Source organism: Opisthocomus hoazin, chromosome 9 (genome assembly GCF_030867145.1).
Source record: "Opisthocomus hoazin isolate bOpiHoa1 chromosome 9, bOpiHoa1.hap1, whole genome shotgun sequence".
Lineage (NCBI taxonomy): Eukaryota > Metazoa > Chordata > Aves > Opisthocomiformes > Opisthocomidae > Opisthocomus > Opisthocomus hoazin.
Window position 1 is genome coordinate 40,313,032 of NC_134422.1, and position 15,253 is coordinate 40,328,284.

General features: G+C 38.6%; 1 protein-coding gene across 5 annotated transcripts in view; it reads left to right on the forward strand.

Moving 5' to 3' along the window:
• The window catches only part of GULP1 (GULP PTB domain containing engulfment adaptor 1), a 161,261-nt gene that overhangs the window by 87,284 nt on the left and 58,724 nt on the right, over positions 1–15,253 (forward strand). For all 5 annotated transcript variants that reach the window (XM_075430683.1, XM_075430680.1, XM_075430682.1 and 2 more), the window contains one exon: positions 4,003–4,064. In XM_075430683.1, the coding sequence (XP_075286798.1) occupies positions 4,003–4,064 (62 nt within the window). The remainder of the gene's footprint in view (positions 1–4,002; positions 4,065–15,253) is intronic.

Genomic DNA, 15,253 nt, shown 5'->3' on the forward strand with positions numbered 1-15,253 from the left:
AGTTCATCAGTGCCTCTCGACTAAATCCATTCTGTAATATCTGTGTGCAGTAACGTGTGGAGAAATTAATCTCAAAGGGAGAGCAATTTCTTGGCGCTGTTACTGCTTTCCTTTTTCGTAGAGAAATGGTCAGCTGTGCTGTTATCTAACCTAATGTCATCCCCCACTAAGTGCAGCACGCTTGTTCTGGAGGCTTTATGAAGTCCCTAAGTCCATTGACTTCAGCGTGGGATTTGGCAGGATCATCTTCTTCCCCAGCTCTCCCGACGCCACTGAGGCCTCTGAAACTGGTGCTCCCAGGTTGTGTGATGACCAAGCAGTTGATGTGAAAGGCAGATTGTAAAGGAGTCTTTTCTTTATAACGGAGAGGGGCTGGCGGGATTCAAGGGGGGCTAGAAAGGAGTTAAGTCACAATTCTAAGCACAGTTAATCCTCCGGCCATGAAAGTGCCCAACCCCCTGCCTCCACCCTTGCAATTCTGTCAACCCCCGGGTCTTCCAAATGTTCATTTTATGCTGTTTCCACACTGCCCTGCGCAGACTGGTGTATGGTGGCAGGGACCAAAACCTGAGAAGCTCTCACCCAAGTCAGATTCTCTTAAAGACTAGATGGGATGATGTGCTACTGCTCCAGGGGCCCACTAATAGCTGCATGTGAGGAGGAGTTGCGTGGAGGCTACGGGGTTACGAACTCTCTTTAATCAGGGCTGTGGCTTACCCCATGCCCTCGAATTCTGAGCAGTGATCCTTTTTCCCATCTTTTCTCCCACACAGTGCCAGTGGCTTTGGCAAAACCACCGCACACTTAGGCTGTTAGCTCTGAGAATCTCTCATACCTCCTTCAGGCTAAACTCTGCTTAGGTGTTAGTGGACTCTGGGTGGGTCAAACTCATAATTCTCCAAAAGTAACTGGGCACTTGTTTAGGCTTTGATGTGAATGTAAGGCAACCTAGGTGAAGAGCTTCAGACGATCTAAAATAACTGTAGTTTTCATCTGGTGTGACAGCATGAGTCTCTTTTCACTTTCTACGACTGTTACGTTAGATGTGTGCAGTTGTCAGTTTTGGTTTTATCTAGGCTTTTGGTCCTTGCTTTAGGACTTGCTGTTTTATTTATCTATGAAGTGTCTTGAACTCTTGCTGCTATAGAACTAATAAAATAATAATATGAACTGTGATTTTCATTGTGGGATTTCATATTTTGTTTGTTGCTTCAGAATGAATAATCTAAATATTTCAAACAGCGGCAGAGAGTGGCCTAAGTCCAATGTCAGAATCTATAATTTGGAAAGAGCTGCTGGTAACAAGCTTCCTTGTAACAGCTTGCATGATTTTTTCATGTCTTTGCTATCAATGTGAACTTTGTCTCGTATTGATTTTGTTTAGTGTTAAGAGGTCTTTCAAAAGTGCCACCACTCTAATTATTACCTGCCTCTGGGAAGTGGGCTTCCGGCGTCAATGGAAAACTCTTAATACCCTTGTCACCGTGCCTGCAGATTTACAGCTGGGTGCTGGAAATGCTGCGTGCTGGCTCACTGTTTTGATCAGTGGCACAGGACTCGTAGAATCCCACCATCTTTTTGGCACCCTGCTAAGTTACTGATTTCCTTTTGAGCTGAGAGTCCCTGTCCATATTTCCTTAACTTTCCCTAACTAGGGCTACCGGCACTTACGGGAACACTTTCCTAACAGTGCTTTTCCTTGCTGGAATCCCGAAAGTGTTACAGTTTGAGGTTGGTAAGCAAGTGGATGACTTCATGAAAAAGGTTGAAGGTAAAGCTTTGTACCTAATTATAATATTGGAAGGATTACTAGCTGCATAATTAAGACTAGCATTTTAAATTTGGCTCCCACATTAAACAACTTTTTTTCCGATTTGAACTTGCCCTGGCCCTGCCTTGGGGCTGGGAAGAAGGGAGGAGGAAACATTTGGAAGGAATATTTAGTTTTACTGGTACCTGTGTAGTCAACTGCCTGTAAAAATGCTGTAGAAGCTACAGCGCTATTGCTTGTTTGTTGCTAGTACTTGGCACTGAAATGAGTGGCAGACTGCTTGGTTTGGATTTTTTAGTTGTTATTTTTAGACATCCAGTGTTTTATTTTGGAGCATTTTTATTACATTTTCCTTTATGTGTTTATAAACATGCCAGTATCCTGCTGAAGCTAGTCAGCAGTTGATGTGTGAGAAATGGGTGAACAAAACACTGTCATTATCAATGTGAATGCGTATTTCAGAGTTGAAATTTGCCCTGTGCTGATCTTCACGGTGCTGCAGCAAGCGTGATGGGGCAGGGAGCAGTACTGCCTGCCATGCCAGCTTCCTTAGTGCCTGAGGCGTGCCCTCAAGCCCCGTCACTACTCTGCTCATCTGGCCTTCAGCAGGACACTGACTTTAAACACATTGCTTACGGTTATCTTTTGGGTTCTCAGGTTCTATTCTAACCTTCCTAATTCACCCCGATGGTTATTTTTTTACTGGTGGATAACATTTTGATATTGTAGACAAAACAGAGATCAGTTTTCAGGTCTTAAAATATTCTGGGAGTGTGGTTCTGGGTTCTGGTATTCCAATCACAAGCCCCAGTGGAAAGGAAGAGCCGCTGCAGCGCGTAATCGTACTCCTGGGTGCCACTGAATTGACAAATCATGCTTCCTTAATTAAGAAATGATAATATCACTCTTCTGTAATGGAGCTGAACATTACTGTCATCTAGAATGAAATTTGCTTCATGAAAAAAATTTCCTCCAGCTTTGCACTTTTGATCCCCTTACTGTGTTGACTGTGGCGAATATCTTGTTTCAACAGCTTTCTTGCATCTGTATATTCAGAAATATTTGGTTATTGGTTTAGTGTCAATAAATAACACAGCTATTGCTCTTGAACAGTTTGAAGTGAACAGGAGTTTGTTCTTACATGAAACTAACAAAAAAGTTAGTAATTGCTATAATTGCAACTCCCTTTGAAAGCAAAGGGAATTGCCTGTGAATATCCAAGGGTAGAATTTTGCTTTAAGCTATTATTCTGTTACTTAATTCAATAAAGTTCGAGATTTGTGACTTTAATTGATGCTAATTAAAACAGGAGTAGTCTCATGTTAGAAAATGCTACTAAATATTGAATGTGCAGCGTATAAAGTAGCACTCTGTTATAGAATCTGTCATGTGGTCGGTAATACAATTTAGTATTTTGGAACATCTTAAGGGGTTTTTTTGTGAAATACTCTAAAAAAAAAAAAGTTTTTTCTAATGTTTGGAATTGCACCTGAAGTTATGTAGACAATTCTAAATGGCCATTAAAAAGGAGGGAAGATGTATTTCACAAATAATGAACTCATGATTTCACCATATGAAACATGCGTGCAGCAGGAAAAGTAAGACAATAGTGCAGTCTTGTGATGTGAAAATCATTAAAGGAAAACATGCAAATTCATTTAGGATATCTAAGGAAAGATTAAAGATGGTAGAGACTTCTGAATCAGTTACCACAATCCAACTTGCTTATATTTTCTTGTAGAAGGATTAGGGCTTTTTTCTGTTAGTTATTGCTCTGATAGTTTTTCCAAAATAATTTCCTTTGTGCCCTTACTGTCTGCATAATTCATCAAAAAAGGCACATAAATCATCAAAAGAGATCATTAAAGGTGCACCATGCAGACAGTGCTTTGAACAGCAACAGCAGGATGCAGAAAATCCTGATCTGAGGCAGAAACAGCAAACAACCTTACACCCATAAATGTATTTGGAGGGAGGGGTTCGAATTCTTATGGTAAATCAAGTCCAATAAAATGTGAAGTGTGCCCAAGTGAAATAACCAGATTCTTTCATGTAAATGCTTGGGAAGTTGTGAGATTTGCTGCCTTTCCCTCCAGCCCCAGTAACTACTTCAGACAGATACTTACCTGAGTAAAAGAAGGCTTGTTGATGTTTTCCAGACAAATACTCTAATGGTTAAATGAACAATTGAATAACCTATTCAGTGCTTCTTTTATTTTGCTTTTCTGTAGACAAAACATGGATGCACACTCCTGAAGCCTTATCAAAGCATTATATTCCCTATAATGCAAAGGTAAGAAAATATGAAGTTATTTTGTCCTGTTACCTTTAGAACACAGCGCGTTCTATTTTGCTTTAACTGTGAAAAAAGCAGGGATATGAATTAGCGAAATGAAATAGCAAAGAAAAACTCAGTAAATGTCTGTTTTGCAGATGAAAAATTTCTGTTTCTTAAATAATGGCCAATTGATTCTTGTTTGGAATTATTTTATGGTTTTCTGGAAAGCAAACCAGTGTTCCTCTTCTGCTTGATGTTCTGTTTCCTTTTAATGGATGCTAAATGGATGGAAATTTTGAGTGCAAAGGCATTTAACATCAGGCTGCATGCTTACAGTACTGTAAAAATTAAAATTAATAGCACAAAGTTCTTTTGAACAATAGCAAAGGCAATGAGTAACAATCCTGTCTGCTGGATATATTGAAATGTCAAATACTCTGGAAATATGGTAGAATAATAATGGAATTTTTGCACAGTAAAAACAGAAGTCTTAGGCTTTCTTATCCCAGTTACAATGTAGTTCTTCAATAGTATTTCAGTTAAGTCTAATGACATCTGTTCACAGGAAATGCATCTTCCCAAAATAACAACTGAGAAAATGGTTTGCTAAAAGGAGGAGGGAATAGGCAGTAATCAGCATAAGTCAGAGTAAACCGAGTAATTGGTTATTACTTGTCTAAACTGGGAGGATAGTTTGATAAGATACCACTGTGGTCTGTTCTGCATAAAGTTCTCATATGGTTAGTATATTTCACTGTGAAAATAAAAAATATTTCACAGGCCGGGACACAGTTGCCTATGCTGGTACTCCCTGCTGTTGTGTTTGCAATTCTCTTTTGCTTAGTATTGCCACATAGTGAGCAAGTGTTTGTAGTGGAAATGTGGGTCTCGTTCTGCTAGTTGCCAGGTGAACATGTTTTTATTCTGTGTGCTCTCAAACTGTATTACCAGGATGTATTACCATTTAACTGTATAGCCCTGCCAGACACCTTGGCTTTTATATTACAGTTTTTCAGAGGAGGGAATACTTGCTGGGGTGACTGTGCCATCTGTTTTAAGAGGAAGCTGAAGCTATGGATTCTATTAATGCACAGAATAGTGTCCATTTTTTTGTGGTCTTTACTTCAAGAGAAAAAAGAAACCTCCCTCATCTTTCACATCTCATTGTGCTTCTTAAGAGCATATCCTGTGAATAGGTGTCTGTACAGCTATGCAGAAAATTTTTTTAGAATAAAGAAAATGGTGATAGTGTGATGGTAACTGTAGAAACAACAGCATCAACAGCTTCTGGAGCAGAAGAAAAGGATGGGGAATTCCTGTCTGAAGGAATTCTGTTCTCAGCCTTGTTAGAAGGACTCTTGGTCCAGAAAAGTCTTCCCTTTTATTTAGGCTACTGTGTGCCCAAGTGTCCTTTCCGGTTCTGCTTCTATTTAATGTGGGTTCTGACCTTGCAGGGCCTCCTTGACATCCGTGCTGTTGGCCTCTAAGGTCCATCAGAATACTGGTAGGAAGCTGCGATGTACTGCAGCGTATACTTTTTCAAAAAAAGAAAGGTTACCCATTTTTTTCATTGGGATCACAGTAGAAAATTATTATTTAGAACTGTCAGTTATTTCGTTCGTTATTCCAAAGCAAGCAAAAAATTCCTCTGCTCTGTAACTGGAGTGTAACGGGTATGGAATTTCCACATTGCTTTTTTTATTCAGACCTGGCATAAATTTGCACAGCTTTTATGACGGTAGCTGGCATATACAGGCAAAACTACATTATTAAATCTAGATTATATTTCCACCTTAATTTTCAAGTATCGTTTTCATTAAGTTTTTCAGTGTTTTTAAGAGGAAAGCATGTGTCTATTAGTACCTCGTTTGGGTTTTGTAAGGTTTTGATTTTTAACTAAAATATCCCATTGATTTCATATCTTGTAACTACATTGTGAAACAATGATTAAACACTCAGAAAGCATTCATAAAGCAAGTATTGAAAAAGACTCACTGATTTTTTTCAAATGTTCATATTGTTTCACTTCCAGTTCTATAACATTCTGTTCATATAACTTTTCTATTTGTTGGGAGGAAAAGACAACACTTCATCTGATTTATTTCAAAAGGTAATTATGTGAGTGAAGAATGACATGTTCAGGAAATCATATCAATTTGATGGAAAGCAATACCGGAGATGTTCTTTTTCCATGGGCAAGTCAGCTGTATTCTGCTGCATAGTTTTCTGAATGCAAATTACCGTGGATGAGAAACAGTGATTTCTCAGTAAGACACAAAAATAATTTCTCCAACACTAATTTTCTGAGATGAAGAGAAAAAGGAGAGCTTACTAAGAACAACTGGAAAAAATGGGACTTTGTTTGCTTGATCCCTAAGACATCTTTAAGAATTAAAGTTTGTTGATAAAATGCAGTTTGTGAGTTGACTGTTATTTAAAAAAATCCTGGCAAAGTTAACTGGGAATTAAAAGAACCCTGCAATATAGACAACTGTCCATTTTCTACAAACTGGAGAGGACTTTCATAGAGACTTAGCAATGTCTGGTATCTCTTAGGACATACACCCTCAGGATGATTTATGGCAATAATCCTCTTTGCAAGAAAACATGAGCAGAGTTGTTTCTTCTGAAAGTAAAATCCAGGAGCCATGAGTCTCATAATGCTGCCCTTAAATATAAAGGCATCTTGATTCCCTCTCTCCTTTCCAGCATCCTCCATGCTCATGGTACTGGCTATTTCGATATTTGCTGGGTTTTGGCACGGTTTGGTGCATGGCGTAAGTTGATGGGGGTCTAGAGTTTGAGGGTTGTTTTTGTTTGTTACTGTCATCGTTGTTCTGGGGGTTTTTTTGGTTTTTGCTTTTTTTAATCTTACTGATGTCCCCAGTCTTGGCCTTGCTGAAGGCACTGATAATGAGTAAGACTCCACACATCTCAGTATGCTTTGGGGGTGAAATCTGGGCCTACTGAAGTCAGAATTTTGCCGTCAGTTTGTGACCCCGTATTTTTCTTGCATAGATGACTTGAAATGAAACATATTTGTCATGTAATTTTTTTCCAAAAAGAGAACTTAGAATCTTGATAGTATGTTATCAGATATGGGCATGCAGGACTAATGTAGATGAAGCAGCATGGCAATTTTCATGTTACCAGGGTATAAAATGCGAAGGCAGACCAAAATCTCTCTTTTGTGTCATGTTTTTCTATAATGTTCGATAACTAAGAACAGATGTTTGTGTTATTTGCCATACTGTAGGGAAAAAACTTCTCTCTTGCCTTTAATTCTCTTGATTTTAGGCCAGTTTCCTTTCTGCAAAACAGAAGTGATCAAAGTGTGACTTTATAACGCAATCTGACTGCAACCTTAAAAATGACCTGATTGTTGTCATCACGTAACTGATACTACCCTGAGGAGTGTCCTTCTGCTAATAAAAAGTTGCCACTGCCCAAACCAGCAATGTTTACTATGTCTTTTTGTAGCAAATTGTGCATATATTCCACATATTCCCCTTTGTAGTCGCTTGGCTATTTTGGGGCTTGTATCAGATTTCCACAGGCGCATCTTTTCAGTTTGCAGATTAGAGGTTCTGCTTTGCAAGCCTGGTGTTTATGTTGGCTCCTGGTGTACTGTGGAGTGAGCAGCTTTGACCTTGCACTAGGCTGAAGAGCTGCTATTTTGCATAGCACCACGATGGCATGTTAAACCCTTGGGAGTTTATTTTACCAAGAGATGCGATGGCTTCCTAGTGCTAAGACCGCTACTGCCCTGATGTTTACTTCAACCTTATTTCAAAATTTTGTATATTGTCATGTACGTATTTGTGACGCTGGACAAAGTTTTAATTCGAAACTTTGAAGGTGAATGAGCAAAGCTTTCCCAAAAAAGCACCGTTAAACATCTCTTACTTTGTATTATTGTGGGGGTTTAGTGACAATTAATTGTGAATTGTTGTGCGGTTTCATGGATGATCTTTCCTCTCAATTATTCAGTATAAATCTTGGACCTGCATTGCAACTGTAGGAAAGGCCAAAAAAAAAAGGCATTAGTAATAAATACCCTGCAAAATGACCTTACTTGGCAGTACATAGGAGTATTAATCTTTGCTTCAGAACAATAAGTAGAGCTTAGGTAGGTTTTCAACTTTAAGTAATAATTTCTTATTCCTTCAACTTTTTCTCGTTGAGGAATGGCAGATAATACTTCTCTGGAGCAGGCATTTTGGACAAGAATTTTAGGTCAAAAATACCATGCTGCTTGGAATCGATGTAATTCCAGTAGCAGGGCTCTAGGTGCAATTATGTCTTTTGAATAGCTGTATGTCGCTATCGTTAGTGTGCGGTATTATCAAAACCATGTTTTCATGCCATAAACTGCACTTCTACTACCCATTTTTCGTTGCTATAGCTATACTAACAATTTCTCTTTTTTTATCCAGTCAGCATACTATGGAATGTTGAGGAGTTTGAGGAGTTTGTATCAGTAAAAATAATTAATGAAAGAATATCAAAAGGAGAACTGTATGTAGGTTTTCCAAGTAAACAGAGATACAAGGCATGGTATTAAAAAGTATACTTAAATTTATGTGGTGAAGTTAGTTAGATATAGCAAGATATTCCAAACAGAGCATGACAATATTAAAAAACTAGAAACTAATGAAATAGAAGAAAGCCTTTACAAGAAATAATTCATTTTCCTACATTTATTATAAGTAGAATTAATAAGTTAATTCCAATTAACTTGCATTAGAGTATCAAAATGTCATGAATATAGTCATAATTAATTTAGTGTTTAGGCACAAGAAAAATGAATATTATGAATATTGTGAAAAGATCCAAATGAAATACGAAAGGAGAAAATTATAATTTTACAAGGAAATGCAAGTCTGAACTTCTTAGTTGTTTCTGATAGATTACAGTCATTAAACTTGGGGGTCATTATACCAAGGATGGAATAATCAGGTAAGTAAAACATAAAATATTTATTCTGCAAGGGGTACAGTCAACAAATTTCTCTGCTTCAGGAAATGGACCTGCCTATTCCATACCACTTGCAAGGTTACCTACTTAAAATGGGAGAGGTGAGGAAGGGACAGCATTATATCCACAAATACCCTGTGAAAGAGATGACCCAGATGCAGAAGGATTGTATCTAAACTTTCAACACCACCAAACATCATCTTGTATAACAGCTACATGAGGGGAGCTGCACTTGAGCTGTTCAGCATCGAGTCGTTTCGGTGGTTAGAATCATAGAATCATAGGAAGTTTTGGGTTGGAAGGGATCCCCAGAGGTCATCTAGTCCAACCCCCTCGCAGCCAGCAGGGACACCACTAACTAGATCAGGTTGCTCAGAGCCCTGTCCCACCTGGTCTGGAATGTTTCCAGGGATGGGGCGTCCACTACCTCTCTGGGCAACCCGTTCCAGTGTTTCACCACTGTTGTCATTTGTCTCTGTGAAAACCAGTGAGTATTTCAGCTCCCTTCAAATCTGAATGATTGTTAGTCCCTCAGAAGGCTTGTGGGGTACTGAGTGCTTTTGAAAAGCTGACAGTCTGTCTTCCCTGAGATTGTATAGCCAGTTTGTAAAGGAGCAAGACTGGAGTCTGCACCTCCGGAGCCTTGGTCCAGTCTGGTGAGTGCAGACCAACCCCTCCCTGTGGGTCAGCGGTGTAGCACTGCACAGCGATGGAAGTGGAATGCTGTTTGCAGACAATCGTAGATCTCATCTGCATCTGAATGCACACAAGTTCAAAGGCTGTACGAATGCATGTTGCGTATGCTTCAGTAGCCCACCATGTGCGCCAACCCCCCCCCACATCAGCACGACAAGATCATTTTGCAAGCAGAAGTAGGCGTGTGGCTTACGGTATCTGTGTGAATCTGCACCTTGAGTTCTGCCTTTCGTGTCCATTTACCATTGCTTATCTGAAAGGTTTGAAAAATGTGACTTTTTTATAGTTGGAGTACTGGTATCTATTATGACTGAATACTGGCTAGGAAGTTTTGAAAAATTTGCAGAATAGCAACAGCATGGTTAGGAGATGTGTATGGTCTCTTTCCAGGTGTCTGTAGCCCTCTGTCCATGAAGCGTAAATACCCAGCTGCGCACCTGCAGGCTCTACAGATCATTCTTATTCTCCATAAGATGATCTGCTTCAAGAAAGGAATGAAGTTTAGAAGCAATTCCAGTTTTTCTTCCTTAAGGTTCATTTGTGTGTAGCTTGCACAGAGAGCTTTAGGTTTGACTGAAGTTCCCAGTGTCTCACATAAATGCAAGCAAGTGTATCATTTTGAGCCATATGCATGAGACAGACTGCTTAGATCCAAGTAATTGAAATTTGGGAAGGTGATAAATGCTTGTGGAGTCGAGGGGTGGGAGTGGGGAGTGGCTTATATCTAGATGCTACAGGTACACGTACTGCTTATTCTGCAGTGTAATAGATGAATATGAAGATGAATACATAAATGCGCTGAAAGCAGAGATGGGATTCATGAAGGGACTTCACCTAATGGCAAACTTATAGTTTACAAATATTAAAGCTAATTTTAGGCAAACATGAGCTACAGTCAGTGTAAGGGCTGATAGCCTCTTTGGTTGCAGTCCTGCCCAGGTGCGTGGGGAGGCTGTGCAGTAGCGTGGTTGCTGCCGCAGAAGATAGCCTATTTCTGCACCCACTCCTCGTCCCTGCTTGGCGTGGCATAATCAGTTGACCACTCAGGGCTAATAAAAACCAAAAAGGGTTTCAAAACTTCTGAAATAATCCAAGACAGTTTAATATAACATGTAATGTTTCATTTCTTTTCCTCTTTCAGGAAAAACAATCAATAGAGCATGTGTATTTTAGTAAAATATTTTTGGTGGATTCTAGTAAAAAAAAAAAAGTGAATTTAATTGAGGGAGTGAGAGAAAAAATACTGGTCATGTTTTTCAATACATTATAAACTGCAACTGAAAGAGGAAACAGTAGCTTTTGATCTATTCTCCAGAGCTCTCATCTTCTCTCAGGTTCTGCTTACGATCCCTTGGTGTCTTCGTAAGCTCCATTTTGCTTGAAATGTCGAAGTATTATATGACATACTTCAGTTACAAGTACGAAACAGATTTGCAAGACAAATAAGAGATGGAAACTCTAATTTCATGGCAAGAAGAAAAAATGCATCACACCAATTAATGGTAGTGTATGCAGCATAGGATCTGAGCAGTATTTGAAGTCCCTTTCTCAGTAATGTATCAAGTAATTTATTAGAACTGTGCAGTGAAACAGGATTGGGACAAAGCTCCTGGTCTGCATAGAAGCTGATCAATTACAAGAAATGCCTCCTTCACATTACTCTGATTCCGAAAGTGTAAAGCCAGCGTTGACCTGTATTAAAAAGGATTTTGAACTTTGAACCTGAGAAATTCAGGTGTAACTTAATAGAGGAACTCATCATTTCCAGTTTGGGACATAGCAAAGGAAAAATATTTGCATGAACTGATTTGTAAAGCTGTGTTAAAACGTTTTGCTTTTTCACTACGAATTATTATTGGCCACTTAAAAGGGAGAGAGTGATGGGTATCATTGGTCTAAAACTTAATTTTTTTTCCTATTGTATGCCTTTGCATAAGTATTATTTTCTTCATTCTGAATCCTTAAGCGAAATCAAATCTAGTCAATTCCTGTAGTTTTAGAAGTTGTTTGTGAAGTTGTTGCTGTGGTATTACTGAAAAGAGAGGAAATGTGGAACAAAGGATATACATCAAGTCTTTGTCATATGTGTGGAACCAAGGGTTGCATTTGAAGGAACAGATAATTTGAAGCATGGACTAAAAGTGGCCCTAAGCCATATCTCTTACTATTGCTGTAGCACTTAGGTGCCTCTGAAATGGGAGATACTAGGGAGACAGAGGTAACTCACTCAGCAAATCACATTAATTAGAGCGTTCTGTTAATAAGGTTAGGTGGGAGGGAAGTCTTGTCTACTCATGAATATAGGATTATAGCTGAAAATCCACTGAAGTCAGGAATGCGTAGGTTTTCTAAGTCAGAATTTAGAGGCCATATCCCAGCTTGCAGTTTATGAGGCTTTGAGAAACTGCAACTATTAAAAGCAAACTCATTCTCAGAATGAAAAAGCCCTCACCAAACTTGCATGTACATACTTAAGGTTCAAATCCATTTTAAAAGATTTAAAACCAGGTACAGGTTTTGGATTTGAGTTTTAGTTTCTGGTTGTGTTTCTTTGTTTTGTGTTGTTTTCTTTTTTCCTGAACAGTTGTTTAAATGACAGTACAAGTGGTCTTGCTTTGGTATGTGGTCAAGTGGCTCCACCTTAGTTCTTTAGTGATGTATTTCAGGGGCTTACCATCTTCCCCCCTCTTGCCTTTGGGTAACCAGAAGAGAGGGAGGTGGGAAGGTTGGACCTCTTCACATGTTTTTTCAAAATTGGAGGGCACTCTGTTTATTTTGTACTAGTTGTAGCTTTTTACTTGTATTGGTATTTGCTGTTAGAATGATGTATGCGAGGAAGAATGCGGTTCAATGTTTTGCATTGATTTTTCAGTAACACTCGGAGGTAGTAACTGAAATTGTGCTGTGCATTTCCAAGAGGTTAGTGTAATTTATCACAGTTCATTAGATCATAAATTCTTTGAAGCTGAGGACTGTCTATTTGGTGTTTGTACAGCCTCCAGAATAATGAGACGGAGGCTCTAGGTGCTACCCTGATGCAAATAGTCATAGATCAAAGTTTAGAATAAGTAAGCAGCAGAAGACCTTGGACTTCACTCTCATGAGCTTTCTTCTCAGTTGGAATAATTAAATGATAATGCAGACAAGAAAGGGGTGAATTATTATTCTCAGTTTAAAGACAGGGAACTGAGGTAATACTGGAGGTTTTCCGCAAATCCACCCCAAATCTCTGTTCTCAAATCAGATCCCAAATTTTGAATTCTACCTCAATGCGTTGAGCTCAGGACTAAATGTCTTCTCAATACCTGTTCTCTTAGTAAAGAAGATTATATTGCCATTTAGAGAAGACTCTAAATCCTTATAGGAAGTATTTCAAAATGCACTATGTTCTTATTTGTTCACCTCTAACGACGCGGGTATCACTGTAATGATCTAGACTAGATGAATTTTACGACTTCAGCACCAGAGTATAGGTATTTTATTGAAAAGCATAAAATTTTTTTATGAAATGAGAAGTGACAGCGAATATTAGTGTTGGATTAATTGCCATTGTAAAATAATCTATAAATCACTTTCCAACTCAGTTGTGTTCTTTTAGAACAGTCCATCTGCGATGTCCATCTCATCTGCTGATGGATCTTAAGGTCATGATAATAGTGGTTTCATTTTGTATCTGATGTTGTCAGGTTGAATTAGTCACTATTAAGCATTTTTGCAGTCTGCTAAAATAATCTTTCTAATAAAAATATCTAGTTCCCTAATTTGTATTGTTTAGAGGGGAAAATATTTCTTATGTTTAGGTAGTGCTCTGCAAATTTGTTTTAAATGTCTGTAGACTGGTAGCTTAAAGAGGCAGTTCTTTCTGTTCCAAGTACTATTTTAAAGTAAATGACTCTTATCCTAGGTAGCTTTTGGAAAAACTCTGTTACTAATATTCTTGAAGTGCTTGAAGGCCAAGTGTTGAATTATGGTGATCAGATGTGTTTTTTAGCTGGCTTTCATGTGAGATTATGTGAAGAAACGACGGTTTCTTCTAAAAAAACAGATGAACAAGAGAGAATATAAACAGGTTCATAAAACAGTAACCATCACAGACGCTTTGTTACACGTAGGAAAAGCAGAAGATTGAGTACGGCTAAACCCATGTACGAGGCGCTTTTCGTGTTAAGTCTATTGCCGATGTGGTCCTTCCTTCCGGAATATGTGATGGAATTGAAGAAGAGGGATTCAGAATGGGGTTTGACTTTCACACAGGCAGGACATTTGCAGATCATGAGGCAGAGGTATGTTAAGGGTCTCTTCCCAGTCTTTGAAAGAAAGATTTCGAAGAAGTAATTCTGTTAAAGTCTGAAATGTGATTTCTGTAGACTCATTAACAGGCTGTCTCGTACTGTGATCAGAAACCTGTAGTAGATGAAAATGCTATCGAACTGCTGTGTTTAAGTACCACCCATTTAGTCGTAAGCTTCCACATGTTCAGGTACACTCCAGCCTCTGTTCTTCATTAGCTCTTTCAGCTTGCCTCCTAGGTGTGCTTTCTTTGTACTGTTACCCTTTTTCAGTTCAAATAATCAGTGCACCCAGAACCAGCGCTGGTTTCCCTGTCCTTTTTTCTTTTCCCACAAGACACCCACTTATTTAAAGATATTTTCTCACAATTTCAAACATGATGCAATTTTGAGGTCACAGTTACTCCTCTGCCTTGGCCCCTGCTCTCTGCTGCATGGAGCATCTCTACCTTCCACAGATGGACAGCTAATCTGATTTTTACTTGGCTACCCCAGTAAAATATTCTCTGGAAATTTCTGAGGATATTCTGTGAATACAGTAACTCAGGACGTCTACAGGTGTCATTCGTGTAAAATTAACAATCCATTTAAAGTAGTAGATGGAGCTGAGAAGCAAAGGAAAAAATGAATTTTAATTAGAAAACGCAGACATTTTCTTGGCCACTTGTATCAGAATATTGCTATTAATTTATGTGAATATGGCATTTTAGCACGTTCTTGTAGATTTTCCGTGCGATTATGGATTACACTTTACATACTGATTCATCATATTTCCCCACTGAGGTTGCTTTACTAATGTTAGGCTCAATCTTTTTTTACAAATGTAGAGGCCCTCATTATAGGAACTCTATGGTTTAGGAAACAAAAAAACAAAACCTAAAAAAACTATAAGGGTAGTTCACACTTCAAGTCCCTGGCCTTTGATACACCTCAGTACATGGTCTGTCCTGTGGTGTGTATTATCTGCCCCATAGAATGTGTCTATAGATTATTTGCTACACACTGAATTAGTTACAGTACTAAAATTTAAAGAGCAGATGATGTTCTGTGGTAATGCTAGTTTAAAATAAAATGTTCAGATTATGTCCAAAATTTGTGTTGCATGAAAAAATTACCAGAAGTTGTATTAAATTTCCAGGCTACTAAAGCTAAAGCACTAGCTCCACACATTCAGGATTCTTTCTCCAGAATAACTATTTTCTGGTGCGCTGCTTGTCCTCTGTTTGACAGCCAAGTGTTTCT